The sequence below is a fragment of the Diceros bicornis genome, chromosome 12, assembly GCF_020826845.1.
Source record: "Diceros bicornis minor isolate mBicDic1 chromosome 12, mDicBic1.mat.cur, whole genome shotgun sequence".
NCBI classification, from domain to species: Eukaryota; Metazoa; Chordata; class Mammalia; order Perissodactyla; family Rhinocerotidae; genus Diceros; species Diceros bicornis.
This window is the reverse complement of record NC_080751.1, coordinates 17321465-17334566: the sequence shown is the minus strand read 5'-3', so window position 1 is coordinate 17334566 and position 13102 is coordinate 17321465. Positions and strand designations below refer to the sequence as shown.

The following is a 13102-nucleotide window of genomic DNA, read 5'->3' as shown; positions in this document are numbered from 1 at the left end:
TTATTTTGTAATTTAGAGCTAATTCATTTGTGGGACTTTTAAAAAAACACTAATTTCAGTCTTTAGGAAACTTCCCTGCACTGAAATTCTCACAAATGATACTTCAGGCACATTTACTGGGACTGTTTAGAACATAGCTAGTTATCAGTTGTTCACAATTCAGTGATTTTTTTTTTTTTCCTTTCCAATAGGAAACATTATTTCCATTTAATTTGGATGAATTTGTTACTGTGGATGAGGTTATAGAAGATGTGAATCCTTTTCAAGCCAAGCAGACTCCACTAAAGGGAAAAAGGAAAGAGGCTCTCAAAAATACACCTTCCTCTGAACTTAACTTGAAGAAGAAGAAGGGGAAAACTTCTGCATCTCGTGTCATTGAGGGAGAATTATCTTTTGTAACATTGGATGAGATTGGGGAAGAGGAAGATGCAGCTGCACATCTAGCACAAGCTCTAGTCACTGTGGATGAAGTAATTGATGAAGAAGAAATAAATATGGAAGAAATGGTAAAAAATTCAAATTCACTTCTTACATTAGATGAGTTAATTGATCAAGATGATTGCATTTCCCACAGTGAACCTAAAGATGTTACTGTACTGTCTGTGGCTGAAGAACAAGATCTTCTCAAACAAGAACGCCTGGTAACTGTGGATGAAATTGGAGAAGTAGAAGAGCTACCTTTAAATGAGTCGACAGACATAAGTTTTGCCACTTTAAATACTAAAGGAGATGAGGGAAATACTGGAAGGGATTCCATTGGGTTCATTTCTTCGCAGATGCCTGAAGACCCTTCTACTTTAGTTACTGTAGATGAAATACAGGATGACAGCAGTGATCTGCATTTAGTGACTTTGGATGAAGTAACTGAAGAGGATGAAGACTCTCTGGCAGATTTTAACAACCTTAAAGAAGAGCTTAATTTTGTTACTGTTGATGAAGTTGGAGAGGAGGAAGATGGAGACAATGATTTAAAAGTTGAATTAGCACAAAGCAAAAATGACCATCCCACAGATAAAAGAGGGGATAGAAAAAAGAGAGCTGTGGACACGAAGAAGACAAAACTTGAAGCCTCGTCCCAAGTGGGTCCAGTAAGTGAGACTGTTATGGAAGAAGATCTGAAAACCATGATTGAAAGACACTTAGCAGGTAGATACTTAGAAGTGGTAGTCTTTCTGTTTTAAGAGGGGATTACATTTAAAATTTCAAAAATATATGTTGCAGCATTGCTAATAATTTCACCCTATGTTGATATAAGAAGCCAACAAATAGTTATGGCTAGTGATATTTTCCAAAGAAATGTGTACAAGTTTGACAAATTTCTCTTAAATTACAGAGCAGGCCTTGTCCCAAGTTGTTATACCTCAAGAAAGATGGCAAAATCAGAAAGCGAACTAGAGTGCCCAAATAAGAATTGGAGTGAAAATGGTATATTTGTATTTTTGGGAAAATACACCTTTTGATGAGTAGAAGGATGTTTATAGTAGACTGCCTCCCAATTCTTGCTTAGACTTAGGATGTAGAAAAATTTGTGAAGTACCATTTCACTTTTAAGTAAATATTTTGGTGGTATAGAATAATAGGTGAGCTCACTCTCAGGACTTGAGGGACATGAAAATAATGTTCAATAAGAAATCTTGAACGATTTAACTAAACTAAGAGTTAAAAATACTAGGAAGGTCCCACAGTCTTAAGGAACAAAATAGAAAAATATGTATGGGCTCCTTGGGAAAAAGCAGGTAGGAAGGTATAGTTTGGAACAAGATAAATGGGAAAATAAAAGGAGAATGTTTAGACTAATGCTGAATATTTTTTAATAGAATTCTCATACTTTATATTAGAAATAGGTTTCCTTCCCAAATTTGAGTGTTATTTTGTTTGCAAAAAAGGTGTTAAAATTGTTATTCAGAATTAAAAGCAATTTAAATGCTGCTACTATAGCAATAAATTAGACTTTCTCTTTAAAGCTAAAATGCCAACCAAGAGAGTTAGAATTGGGAAAACGCCACCATCGGAAAAAGCTGTCGTGACAGAACCAGTGAAAGGTGAAGAGGCCTTCCAAATTAGTGAAGGTAAAGCAGATGGAAGTGGGGGGAAAAGAGTAACACAACATGGGTGGTGGTTGAAGTTCCAAAGACCTACCATCTAAGAAGAAAAGTAGAAAAACAATGAAATAGAGTAGGAGGAGGTGGGAAAGATAGCCTTATAATGATTAGATCTGGATAAATGTTTTTATTTTTATAATTTAGAGAGATAATGGAACATAATGGAATGGGATAAGAGAATAATAGGTGATCCTATTATAATAGAATGTGACAAATTTATGGAAATGATCTGTGAAAGGTTATTCTTAACCATGTTGCAGCCTCAAGTAGGAATGATGTATTAACTAGCTCTTATTTGTGGACCAGATCCCTTGCTTTGTGGATGCTGCCAAGCAGTCAGCCGATGAATTACATAAGATGTCTTAATAACATTAATAAAATTTATGTTGAAACTAATAGAGAACAGTGTCTAGTGAGGGAGAGTACTCTAGTCGCTCAATAAATATTTGTCGTTGTTTCCATTATATTGATAGCAAAATGCTAAAAAGGGTAGAAAAAAAGAAAAGCACACAGTTCCAGATCTCAAGTTTATTGATTCAGAGAGGTAAAGCAAAAAATCGACTACCAGTGTGACTTAAAGAGTACTATACCTTTCTCTTTGCAAGCATCCTCCTTTCCCTCTTGCTTTTCTGTTCTGTCTACTCTAAGGAGAAATTACTGACTAGGATTCAGTTCAAGTACATTGAATCTGATCTCAGCTGGGCCATCAGTGCTGCTCCACAACCTATTATAGGCCTTCTTCCTTTCCCCATTTCCTAACTAAATGTAACATAAGTCTTTTTCCCTTTCTGCGTCACCTAGCCCATTCCTTACTGGATAACCTTGCTTTCGTTTCTATTTACCAGAGCAAATATAGGATCTGCCCTGTCTGCCAGCTTGTGTTTTACCTACTTTGTCTCTGCACACATAAAGTATAGTCAAGTCTTTCCCGTTTGAAAAACCATACCCTTAACTTTGGAATCCTTATAGCTCCCATCTTTTCTCTTTGCTTTCAGAGCAAAGCATCTAGAAAGAACCACTTGTTTTTCATTTCTTCATCTCCCATTGAACTGGATGTATTTTGGCTTCTTTCTAAACCACCTTCCTGAAATTGATGTTGATAAAGATCCCTCGTTGGGTTGTTGTCAAACTTGATTCATTATGGTTTTTTTCTTCTTAATTTAGTCTTATTTGACTTCTTGGCATCATTTGTTACTATTGATCATGCCGTCTTTCTTGAAGCTGGCTCCCATGGCCAAGTGGGTACTCCTCCTCCTTTGTCTATTCTTTTCCATAACTTTTCCTTGGTACTAAACCATAGTGGTTTAGTAATCTGACAAATAGCTCCTAGCATGATTTCGTGAGGTTTTTTTCCCCCCAAGATTTCTCTTGGAGTAGGGCAACTTCACCTGCCAGCTTGCGTAGAACTGCCTCATCGCAACTGAAGAATAGAGAAAGGATGATTTATTTACTGCTTATGTAACAGTTATTTCCATTAATGGACAATATATTTGACAAAAGGACCTAGCTTAAGAAAAGGGCATCTTTTAAACAAATTTAAACTTAAAATATTTATTTTAATCTATTTAAGTTGTTATATAATCATTATATGTAATTTATTATCATTACATAAGTGTGCCTTTGGAGTGGCAGGAGCAAATGTGTTTGAGAAAGTTTATTACTCTGGTGAGGGAATAAACTTTTGTAGGAAGAGACTAGAGGCTCTTTTAACCATCAAGTTAAGAAAAGAGAGAGAGCTTTTTTTTTTTTTTATCAACTCTTTAGGACTTGATGACTGGTAAAATGCAAGAAATAAGAGAAGAGTAAATAATGATTTCATAGTTCCTAGCCATCCCCTCAGGTTACATAAAGAGTAGTCCAGTTGCAGGGAGAGAGCAGTGAACTTGAAGTCACAAGTCTTGTTTCTCGCCTCTGTCACTTACTAACTATGCAACCTTGGGCATATCAGCTTCTTACCTCCCTTGGTTTTGCTTTCTCCACATGTGAAGAAATAGGGATACTAATGATTTGACCTGCCTATCTCACATGAGATAAAAGCTAAATGAATGATATATGTGTGAAAGGGATTTGTCAAGTACTATGCAACAGTAAGGTATTTCAGCTGCTGAGGATAACCCAAGTTGCTTGGAACCAGTTCCCATTTTTGTCATCCCCCAAGATCTTTTTATGCAGAGTCTGCTAACCTTGAGTGCTTTTTACATGTTATTCACTTTGCTGGGCTTTAACATTTGTAATTTCACTTGATTCTGTCTAACAAGGGTCTTAGTGTATAATTTTAGGCTCAGTTTTTCTTAGTTGGAGGGGCGTCAGTACAGGGCATCACAATTCTCTGCTCGCGTCCTTTTCATCTTACTTCATACTCTTCCCCCAAAGCAGCACTTTGTGTACACAAGTTAACTCTTGCCACTAATTATAGAACTTGAATTTTTTTTATTATCCTTTAAATTCTTTCTGGAACAATGTATAAATAAAATATACCCTTAAATCCATTTAATAAGGTTGAACAGGTTTACCCATTTATTCCTTTTCCAAGAATCTTGGAAGAGTGGTCAGGTGGGATTAACCAAGGAAGGTTTACTTAAAGAGATGAACCATAAATTAATCTTTGAAGGCAAGGGTTATCTCATGTTAGCTTCACAAAGTCTGTAAATGTATTTTGAATAACTTTTTTTCCTTGAAAAATTTAATGATTTAGTTGATGAAGAATCTGGATTAAAGGATTCAGAACCAGAACGAAAACGAAAGAAGATTGAGGACTCTTCTTTAGGGAAATCAGTGGCATCTGATGTCCCTGAAGGTAAAGTAAAAATGACATTTTTTTCCTTATCCATATGAAATAAAAATTCAGTACCATAGTAAGTGTTCTGTTGTTCAGTTGAGTAATGGAATAACCTTGCTTTAGATGATTATTTTAGAGTGTAAATCAGCAAGTTTTGCACATTGGCATTTCTGAAAACAGTTTATTAGGCTGTGTTTTTACCTGGCAAGGATATTTTTATTGCACTCTTAAAGTCGGATATGTCTCTTCTTTTTTTTCCTGGTACTTTCTTTGCTGCTTTGGTAAGAATTGAGTTATACTTGTCCAGGCAGAAATTCCAGTTAACTAGAGCATACTGAAAAGCTTAGCTAGCAAACTTTGTTCATGGCCAGCTAAGATGAGCTGAGGGGCACCTTATTTGTTTATTCAGCATATTCCTCAAGCAGCCAGTTGCCTATCATTCTGCCTCGTCTTCCTGTTTTATTTTAACAGGAGATTCCTAAGAGGTTTAATTTCAAAGACTCTCTATCAGTTTATTTTCCAAGGAACTGCTGCTCTGAAGGAATTCGCTGACATTCCTGGAGGCTCTGGAATATTACAGAATTTGTTAAAAAATAAAGATCTGGGTTTTGTGATTAAAGGCTTAATTGCTCTTGATCCCTAGATATATAGCACTATATATTATGTTTGTGTGTAAGTATATACTGTGCTTAGTAGGGTTGTCATGTTTAGATCAATTGATTAACACAGCTATAGATAAGTTATCATTAATTTTCCTCCTTTCTCTTCCCCCCCCGGTCTCTTGTCCTCTAGATTTAGACTTTCTTGTACCGAAGGCTGGATTTTTCTGTCCAATTTGTTCCCTTTTCTACTCAGGTGAAAAAGCAATGACAAATCACTGCAAGAGTACACGTCATAAGCAAAATACAGAGGTACATTTTTTCTATTCTTAACTCCTAAAATCTTCAGGTGTGGTATTGTAATCAAACTCTTTAAATGTCCACCCAAAATACACGTTCTTTTCTCTTTGGAAGAACTTCTGAAGGTTTGTGCCAGTTTATTCCTCTTAGGTCCAGAATCCCATTCCTCTCCTTCACTGTAACATACCAGTAACTTCCAGTCTTTATTCCTTTCCTCTGGCAGCATTTGCCAGAGTAAATTCTGCAGATCACTAGTCCCAGGTGACAGTCCATTAAAGTGTGGATACCTGTATATTCTGATGCCCTCTTTCAGTCATGGACACATAGTATATTAAAGTTTCTGAATTGTCTGGTCAGAAAGAATCCACTTAACTTTATTTAACCCATTTCCTAAACGGATTTAATCCCCATCTCCCCTGCAAATCCCACCCCCTCTTTTTTTTAGTTGTACACCTCTTTGGGAAGTGCTGCTAGAGAATCATTGTTAGCCATAGTTGAAGCAATAGTTCTGATTCCTCCTGACTGTTTGAGAGTTGTTTTATACATCCTCTATATTGAATTTGTGGCACAGATACTCATCTAACATTTATTGAGCTGTTACTTGCTGGAAGTTTATTTAATCCCCCCATCAGCTTTATGATGTAGATGCCATCGTTTCAATTTAAAGATGGGGAAACTGGCTTAGAGAATACCAAAACCCAAGCATCTAATCCCAAGGTCACAAGCTAGTGAGTGGCAGACCTAGGATTTGAACCCAGCTCTATTTTGTTCTAGGCTCAAGCCCTTAAACATTGTGCTATGCTACCTGTACTCTTAAGTTTTTCCTGTCATTTTTCCATTTAAAATCTTCCACTAGCTTCATATTACACTTGGAATAATATCCACACTTTTTGTGCGTGTGTAAGGCCCTACATGATCTGATTCCTTTCTACTTCTCTGACCGTACTGTTTTTTATTGCTCACTGTGTTCCAGCTTTTTTGGCTTTTTTTGTTTTAAATATTTTTCATAATGTGAAAGGCCCCTTTGCTGCCTTTGCACCTCTAGTGCTATTCTTTTCCCTTTTCCCAATCCCACTTGTATAGCTGGTTCTTCCTCTTCTTTTAGGTCTTGACTCAAATAATCAGCTTCCCAGAAAGGGCTTTGCCTAAGAAATACATAGCTAAGGAAGAATACTCTTTCTCACCCCAAAAAAGTGTCAGCCTCAATCAGTGACCTTATTATATTTCTTTGCTTTATAGTGCTTTCCCACCACCCAAAATTATCTTGTTTATTTGTTGTTGTATTATTTCTCTTCCCCTACTAGAATGTAGCTCTATGAGATAAAGGGCCTTACCTATCTTGTTGACCACTGAATCCCCAAGCACCAAGTGTAATGCCTGGTGTATCATAAATACCAGGTGACTGATGATGAATGGAAGGAAGGAATGTGAATATAAGACACTGTGTTTTTAATGACTATTTTATAGGATCAGGCTCTTTTAAATTGTAAATACAATGAAATATATTGGATATTTTGTACATACAGCAAAACATCTAATAAATATATTATATTGCACATTGCTTTTAACAGAAGTTCATGGCCAAGCAAAGAAAGGAAAAGGAGCAGAATGAGGCTGAAGAAAGAAGCTCTAGGTGATTGGGGGAAAGGGGAAAGAATTCATTAGAAATTCGTTTAGGGTCCAGTTGATTTGTGTATTTTTGTCACCATTTAATTTGTAATTTTTGTTTGAGAAGCAAATATTCATGTTGTACAAATTTCTGATTGCCCTTGATGTAGAGAGACTAATGGGAAAAGTATGATGGGTTTGATTTTTATATCAAATCATCAGGCATGGAGAAATATCTTTTAGAAGTGTTAAAATAAATGTTCCTAATGTATATTTAAAATACCATCTTGTGTTTGTGGCTGATTTATTAAAGACTTCCTTGCCTCTGATTGCATACAGGCTTCTTCTCTACATCTGCTGTGACTTGGGATGTTTGGGGATTCTTCATATATTACTGCAAGTCATAGCATGCCAGTGTTTCACTTTGCTTCAACCATCCGTGTACAAAGATTTTTTAAAATTCTCTGTTTTTCTGGATAAAATTAGATTACAGCATGTTTGGCCCAGCTAGGTTTGAGTAAAACTTTGCTTGAGTTTTTTAATGTGTTGGGAAGATATTTTTTCTGCTTCTGGTAACATCTACTCTTTCTGTCAGGACCCATTGGAAGTAGCTCCTAGAAAGTCATTTAGTATTAGCTTGAAACTACAAAGACAAAGCAGCCTTTATTTCTGTGGACCACTGGAGTTGCTTTTTAAACCATTTGAATTATTATTTAATATATTTCTAAGAAGTTGTAAAGGTACAAAAAAATACTTCAGTGGATCATTAGGTGCTGGACACAGCCCTGCACTGTAAATTTTTAGATTAGGCCATGCTTCAGGCATAAACTTGTTGATTTTGAATTGTTATAATATCTGATTCCTCAGCTCTTCGAAGATTAGAATGCACCAATTAAGGATAGAGGCTGAGTGGAGGGAAATGGAAAAACACTACTTTTTTGGATCTGTTACTCCCATCACAGCACAAGAGTCACCTCACAGCCAGCAAGAGTGTAATGAAGAACAAAAAGCAACTTTTTGTTGTTGCTCACCAAACTCAGTACACACTCAGTTCACACTTAGCCACATCCTGAGCAAAATGACAGAGTACTACATGCCGCAGACAAAGGAATGGAGTGAGGAGGAGGAGGATGGCTTGTGAGTGCCCAAGAGTCTGTTGTAATTAAAACTGTATAGGTGCGGGCCGGCCCCGTGGCTTAGCAGTTGGGTGCACGTGCTCTGCTGCTGGCGGCCCGGGTTAGGATCCCCTGTGCGCACTGACACACCGCTTCTCCGGCCATGCTGAGGCCACGTCCCACGTACAGCAACTAGAAGGATGTGCAGCTATGACATACAACTATCTACTGGGGCTTTGGGGGAAAAAAATAAATAAATAAAATTATAAAAAACAAAACAAAACTGTATAGGTGAATGAGGTAATGAGGGAAAAGAGCTATTAAAAGGTTGGAGAATAAGGTGCCAGCAAGCCAAAGCAGCACAGTCAGAGTAAATAAGAATATTACTTCTCAAGGATCTTCTCTGGGGCTGGCCCAGTGGCGTACTGGTTATGTTCAGTGCACTCCACTTTGGCGGCCCAGGTTCATGGGTTCAGATCCGGGGTGCAGACCCATACCACTCATCAAGCCATGTTGTAGTGGCAACCCACGTACAAAATAGAGGAAGACGGGCACAATGTTAGTTCAGAGCCACTCTTCCTCAAGCAAAAAGAGGAAGATTGGCAACAGGTGATAGCTCGGGGCCAATCTTCCTCACCAAAAAAAAAAAAAAAAAGAAAAGGGAATCTCTTCCTGGGATTGCCTCTGAAGCTTTTAAAGCCAGAGAATTTAGGAGCTTCTTTAATCTTATTTGGATCAACCTTGGAGTTTAATCTTAAGAATTTAAGTGTGAAACTTATTTTCTTTAAATTAGTTATCTGGAAATTGGGATTCTGAATTAGAATAAAAGGAACTGCTAAGGTATAAAAGTGATAGGGGTAATTTTTGTGTTTTATCTTAGTGACAGATGTTGATGGTTAGCTATACATAGTGAATAATGTTCCTCTCTGTTGCTTTTTTGCGCTTAGGACTGGGAATTTTTATCATAGGGCTCCAAATACAAAAGCTTTTTGTCTGTTTTTCTAAAAATAAACATATGCTCTTTGCATATAATTTTAGAATTGTTCTAGGCTTTTTCAGAAAACCTTGAAATGCCTCCTTCCTTTATTTATACTACACATATGGAATATCATATACATAGCAGTTTCTGCTTAGTAATTGGTTGTGGTGTGTAATTGGATTGCAGCTCACTTTTAAGTTTCTATCATTTTATCATCTAAATACCAAAGCAAGAAAAGATTGCATTCAACATCACCTTATAAAAGTTTTTAGATTTTATTACCCTTTCTGGCACAGAATGCTATATAGAAGTTTGCCTTTCCAAAACTGCCCTTTTTGAGTTCTTTAAAAAAAAAATTTCATTATGAGAGTCAGGTTTTAAAAGCTTTAAAATTTTGTTTTAATATTTTATTTGTGGAAAATATCAAGCATATTGAAAAGAATAGGATAATTTACCTATGTATACTAATTACCTAGTTTCAACAATTATCAACTCAAGGCCAAATAAATATATATATATATATCTTGACTCTAACCTCTCGTGTTATTTTATTTATTTGTTTTTCCCCCAAAGCCCCAATAGATAGTTGTATGTCATAGTTGCACATCCTTCTAGTTGCTGTATGTGGGATGTGGCCCCAGCATGGCCGGAGAAGCGGTGCGTCGGTGCACGCCCGGGACCCGAACCCGGGCCGCCAGCAGTGGAGCGTGCGCACTTAACCACTAAGCCACAGGGCCGGCCCTCTCGTGTTATTTTAAAGTAAATCTCAGCATGTCATGTTACCCGTAAATGTTTCATTATGTATTTCTAAAAGATAAGGATTCTTTTTAACATAACCAATAATATCATTAAAAATACTCCTTATTTAAATAAAAATCCAGTTAAGATTTTCTGTCTCATAAACGATTTTTGTTTTGTTTTATTGCGTTTGAATCAAGATCCAAATAAGGTCCATACATTGTGACTAGTTTGATGACTCTTTTAAATTATTTCTAATATGTAGACTCTCTCCTGTTAGGATTTATTTGATGAAGAAATGAGATATTTGGTTCTGCAAAGCCATGCTACTCAAAATGTAGTCTTTGGATCTCATGCTGGTCCACAAACTGTCTACCAGTTTGTGATGACTTGAGTACAGAAATTGAGAGTGTTTAGAAACTGTCGCAGTTTGACAGTGACTTTGTCTGTTTGTCTGTTGAATCTAATAATTAAAAAATTGGGGTTTGTATGTTTTTTGGGTTTTTTTCTTTTTATTTTTTTGTATTTTACAAAGTATTAGTCTGTGATAGATTGGAAGTTAGGGGGAAAAAGAAAAATAAACTGATCCCTCACATAGTTTGAGAAGCACTATTGAAGGGCTTCCCACAGTCTGGATTTTGTTGATTGCCACCCTATAGTGTAATTTTAACATATTCCTCTGTCATTTGTGTATCTTATAAATTGGTAGTTGAATATAGAAACTTGATCAGAATTTGGTTCTTTTTCTTTGTTTTTGGCAAGACTGCTTCAGACATCGTGTGACCTTCCTGATCAGGAGGTAGAAAATATCTGATTGCTTTCTTTGATCTTCTAGTAGCAGTTGATGCTTAAAGCTTTGATGCATTTATTCATTGGGGACTGCAAAACTGATGATATTTTAATTCTATATTCCTTTACGTGTAAGCTGGAATACTTTTCTGAAAAGAGAAACTTCCTCTCATCTGCTATTTGGTTACTCATTGGTGTAGTTTGTGTAAGAAAGACATGATAGGAGCCGGCCCCGTGGCTTAGTGGTTAATCGCGTGCACTCCGCTACTGGCGGCCCGGGTTGGGATCCCGGGTGTGCACCGAAACACCACTTGTCTGGCCATGCTGAGGCGGCGTCCCACATACAGCAACTAGAAGGATGTGCAACTATGAGTTCACACAACTATCTACTGGGGCTTTTTTTTTTTTTTTTTTAAAGATTTTATTTCTTTATTTTTTCCCCTCAAAGCCCCAGTAGATAGTTGTCTGTCATAGCTGCACATCCATCTAGTTGCTGTATGTGGGACGCGGCCTCAGCGTGGCCGGAGAGGCGGTGCGTTGGTACGCGCCCGGGATCCGAACCCGGGCCGCCAGTAGCGGAGTGCACGCACTTAACCGCTAAGCCACGGGGCCGGCCCCTCTACTGGGGCTTTGAGGAGAAAAAGAGAAAAACAAAAGGAGGAGGATTGGCAATGATGTTAGCTCAGCACCGGTCTTCCTCAGCAAAAAGAGGAGGATTGGCATGGATGTTAGCTCAGGGCTGATCTTCCTCACAAAAAAAAAAGAAAGAAAAGAAAGACATGATAAATATTTGATGCTTTTCCTTTATTTACCAGTTTTTTCTAAATGTGTTTTCTTGACATCTACCACCTATGATAAATTCTTTTTAAGTATTAATTTGGACTCATAAATTTTAATATATTTGATGTTGCAAACCTTTGCATTGTTAGCCTTCTTAATGCTCAAATTGTCTCATTTTTGGCCTTTTTGATTTGACTCATCATTCCTTTTAACGTGACACTACTAATTTTTATAGACTCCTTGCTATCTGTATATGAAGATGTTGCAGGCTCACCTTACACCCTTCCTGCCCCAGACCTGAAGTCAGCCATTTCTTTAAGGAACAGTGGCTACTTAGGATGTTCATTGCTTCTGCTGTGGTTTTCTTCAGTTTTTCTTTTGTCTTCAGGGTGTATTCTACTAAGGATATACATTCAGATTGTAGGCCTTTCAAGTCACTTGGAGTAGTTCTTCTTTGGTATTTATGTTACCATCTAGATTAACTTCGAGGTTCATTTGTTTAATTTCATTTTTTATTTTTAGAGGTTAATTTTTTTTTTCTCCCAAGTGTCAGACTATTCATCATCCAGACGTTCACAGGCCAGAACACTGAGCGTAGACAAGCCTCTTTTCTCTCTGCCACCTAATGACACAAACGTGACACCGCAGCCACATCTGCAACGCCTTTAGGGGCAGTTTTTTTGGTTTTTTTTTTGAGGAAGATCAGCCCTGAGCTAACATCTGATGCCAGTCCTCTTTTTTTGCCCAGGAAGATTGGCCCTGGGCTAACATCTGTGCCCATCTTCCTCTACTTTTTATGGGACGCTGCCCACAGCACGGCTTGACAGGCGGTGTGTCGGTGTGCCCCCGGGATCCTAACCTGCAGACCCTGGGCTGCTGAAGCGGAGCGTGTGCACTTAACCACTATGCGACCGGGCCAGCCTCCAGGGTTACATTTTTAAATTTAATTTTATGTTACATAAAACATATTACATAGTTCTCAAGTTACACTTATATAAAACAAGGTATATTCAAAGAAGTCTAGCTTCTTTCTCACTCCATCTTACTGCCTCCCTTCCTAATATAAATAATCTTTGTTAACTTTGTAATATATTTTTTATATATATAAAAGTAGATTTATATCCATGGGATAATCACTTTTTAGTACCTTGTGTCTTTTAATGATTGCTAACCTAAAAAAGGAACCAGTAACAACAAGAACAGAGGTTGAAGGTAGATGAGGGCCAGGAAATATCTGAATCCTGTGTAAACCTAGGAGGAGGGGATTTGCCACATGTTGAACCTTTTAATTTACAGGTCACAAAACTGATGGA

At 37.3% G+C, this 13102-nt stretch overlaps 1 protein-coding gene and 1 non-coding gene across 9 annotated transcripts in view; one reads left to right on the top strand and one right to left on the bottom strand.

Annotated features, from left to right (window-relative positions):
• Nucleotides 1-7674, top strand: part of ZNF638 (zinc finger protein 638) — an 81757-nt gene extending 74083 nt beyond the window's left edge. For 5 of the 8 annotated variants that reach the window (XM_058550985.1, XM_058550980.1, XM_058550981.1 and 2 more), the window contains 5 exons: nucleotides 192-1146; nucleotides 1950-2069; nucleotides 4798-4899; nucleotides 5674-5792; nucleotides 7352-7674. In XM_058550985.1, the coding sequence (XP_058406968.1) occupies nucleotides 192-1146; nucleotides 1950-2069; nucleotides 4798-4899; nucleotides 5674-5792; nucleotides 7352-7417 (1362 nt within the window). In that variant the 3' untranslated portion in view covers nucleotides 7418-7674. The remainder of the gene's footprint in view (nucleotides 1-191; nucleotides 1147-1949; nucleotides 2070-4797; nucleotides 4900-5673; nucleotides 5793-7351) is intronic. The other 3 variants (XM_058550984.1, XM_058550982.1, XM_058550986.1) reach the window with 2 other exon arrangements.
• A 4660-nt stretch (nucleotides 7675-12334) lies between these two features.
• Nucleotides 12335-12465, bottom strand: LOC131412317 (small nucleolar RNA SNORA17). Its single transcript, XR_009221760.1, has one exon. It is a non-coding gene; the product is annotated as a small nucleolar RNA SNORA17 (small nucleolar RNA).
• Nucleotides 12466-13102: the final 637 nt, after the last annotated feature.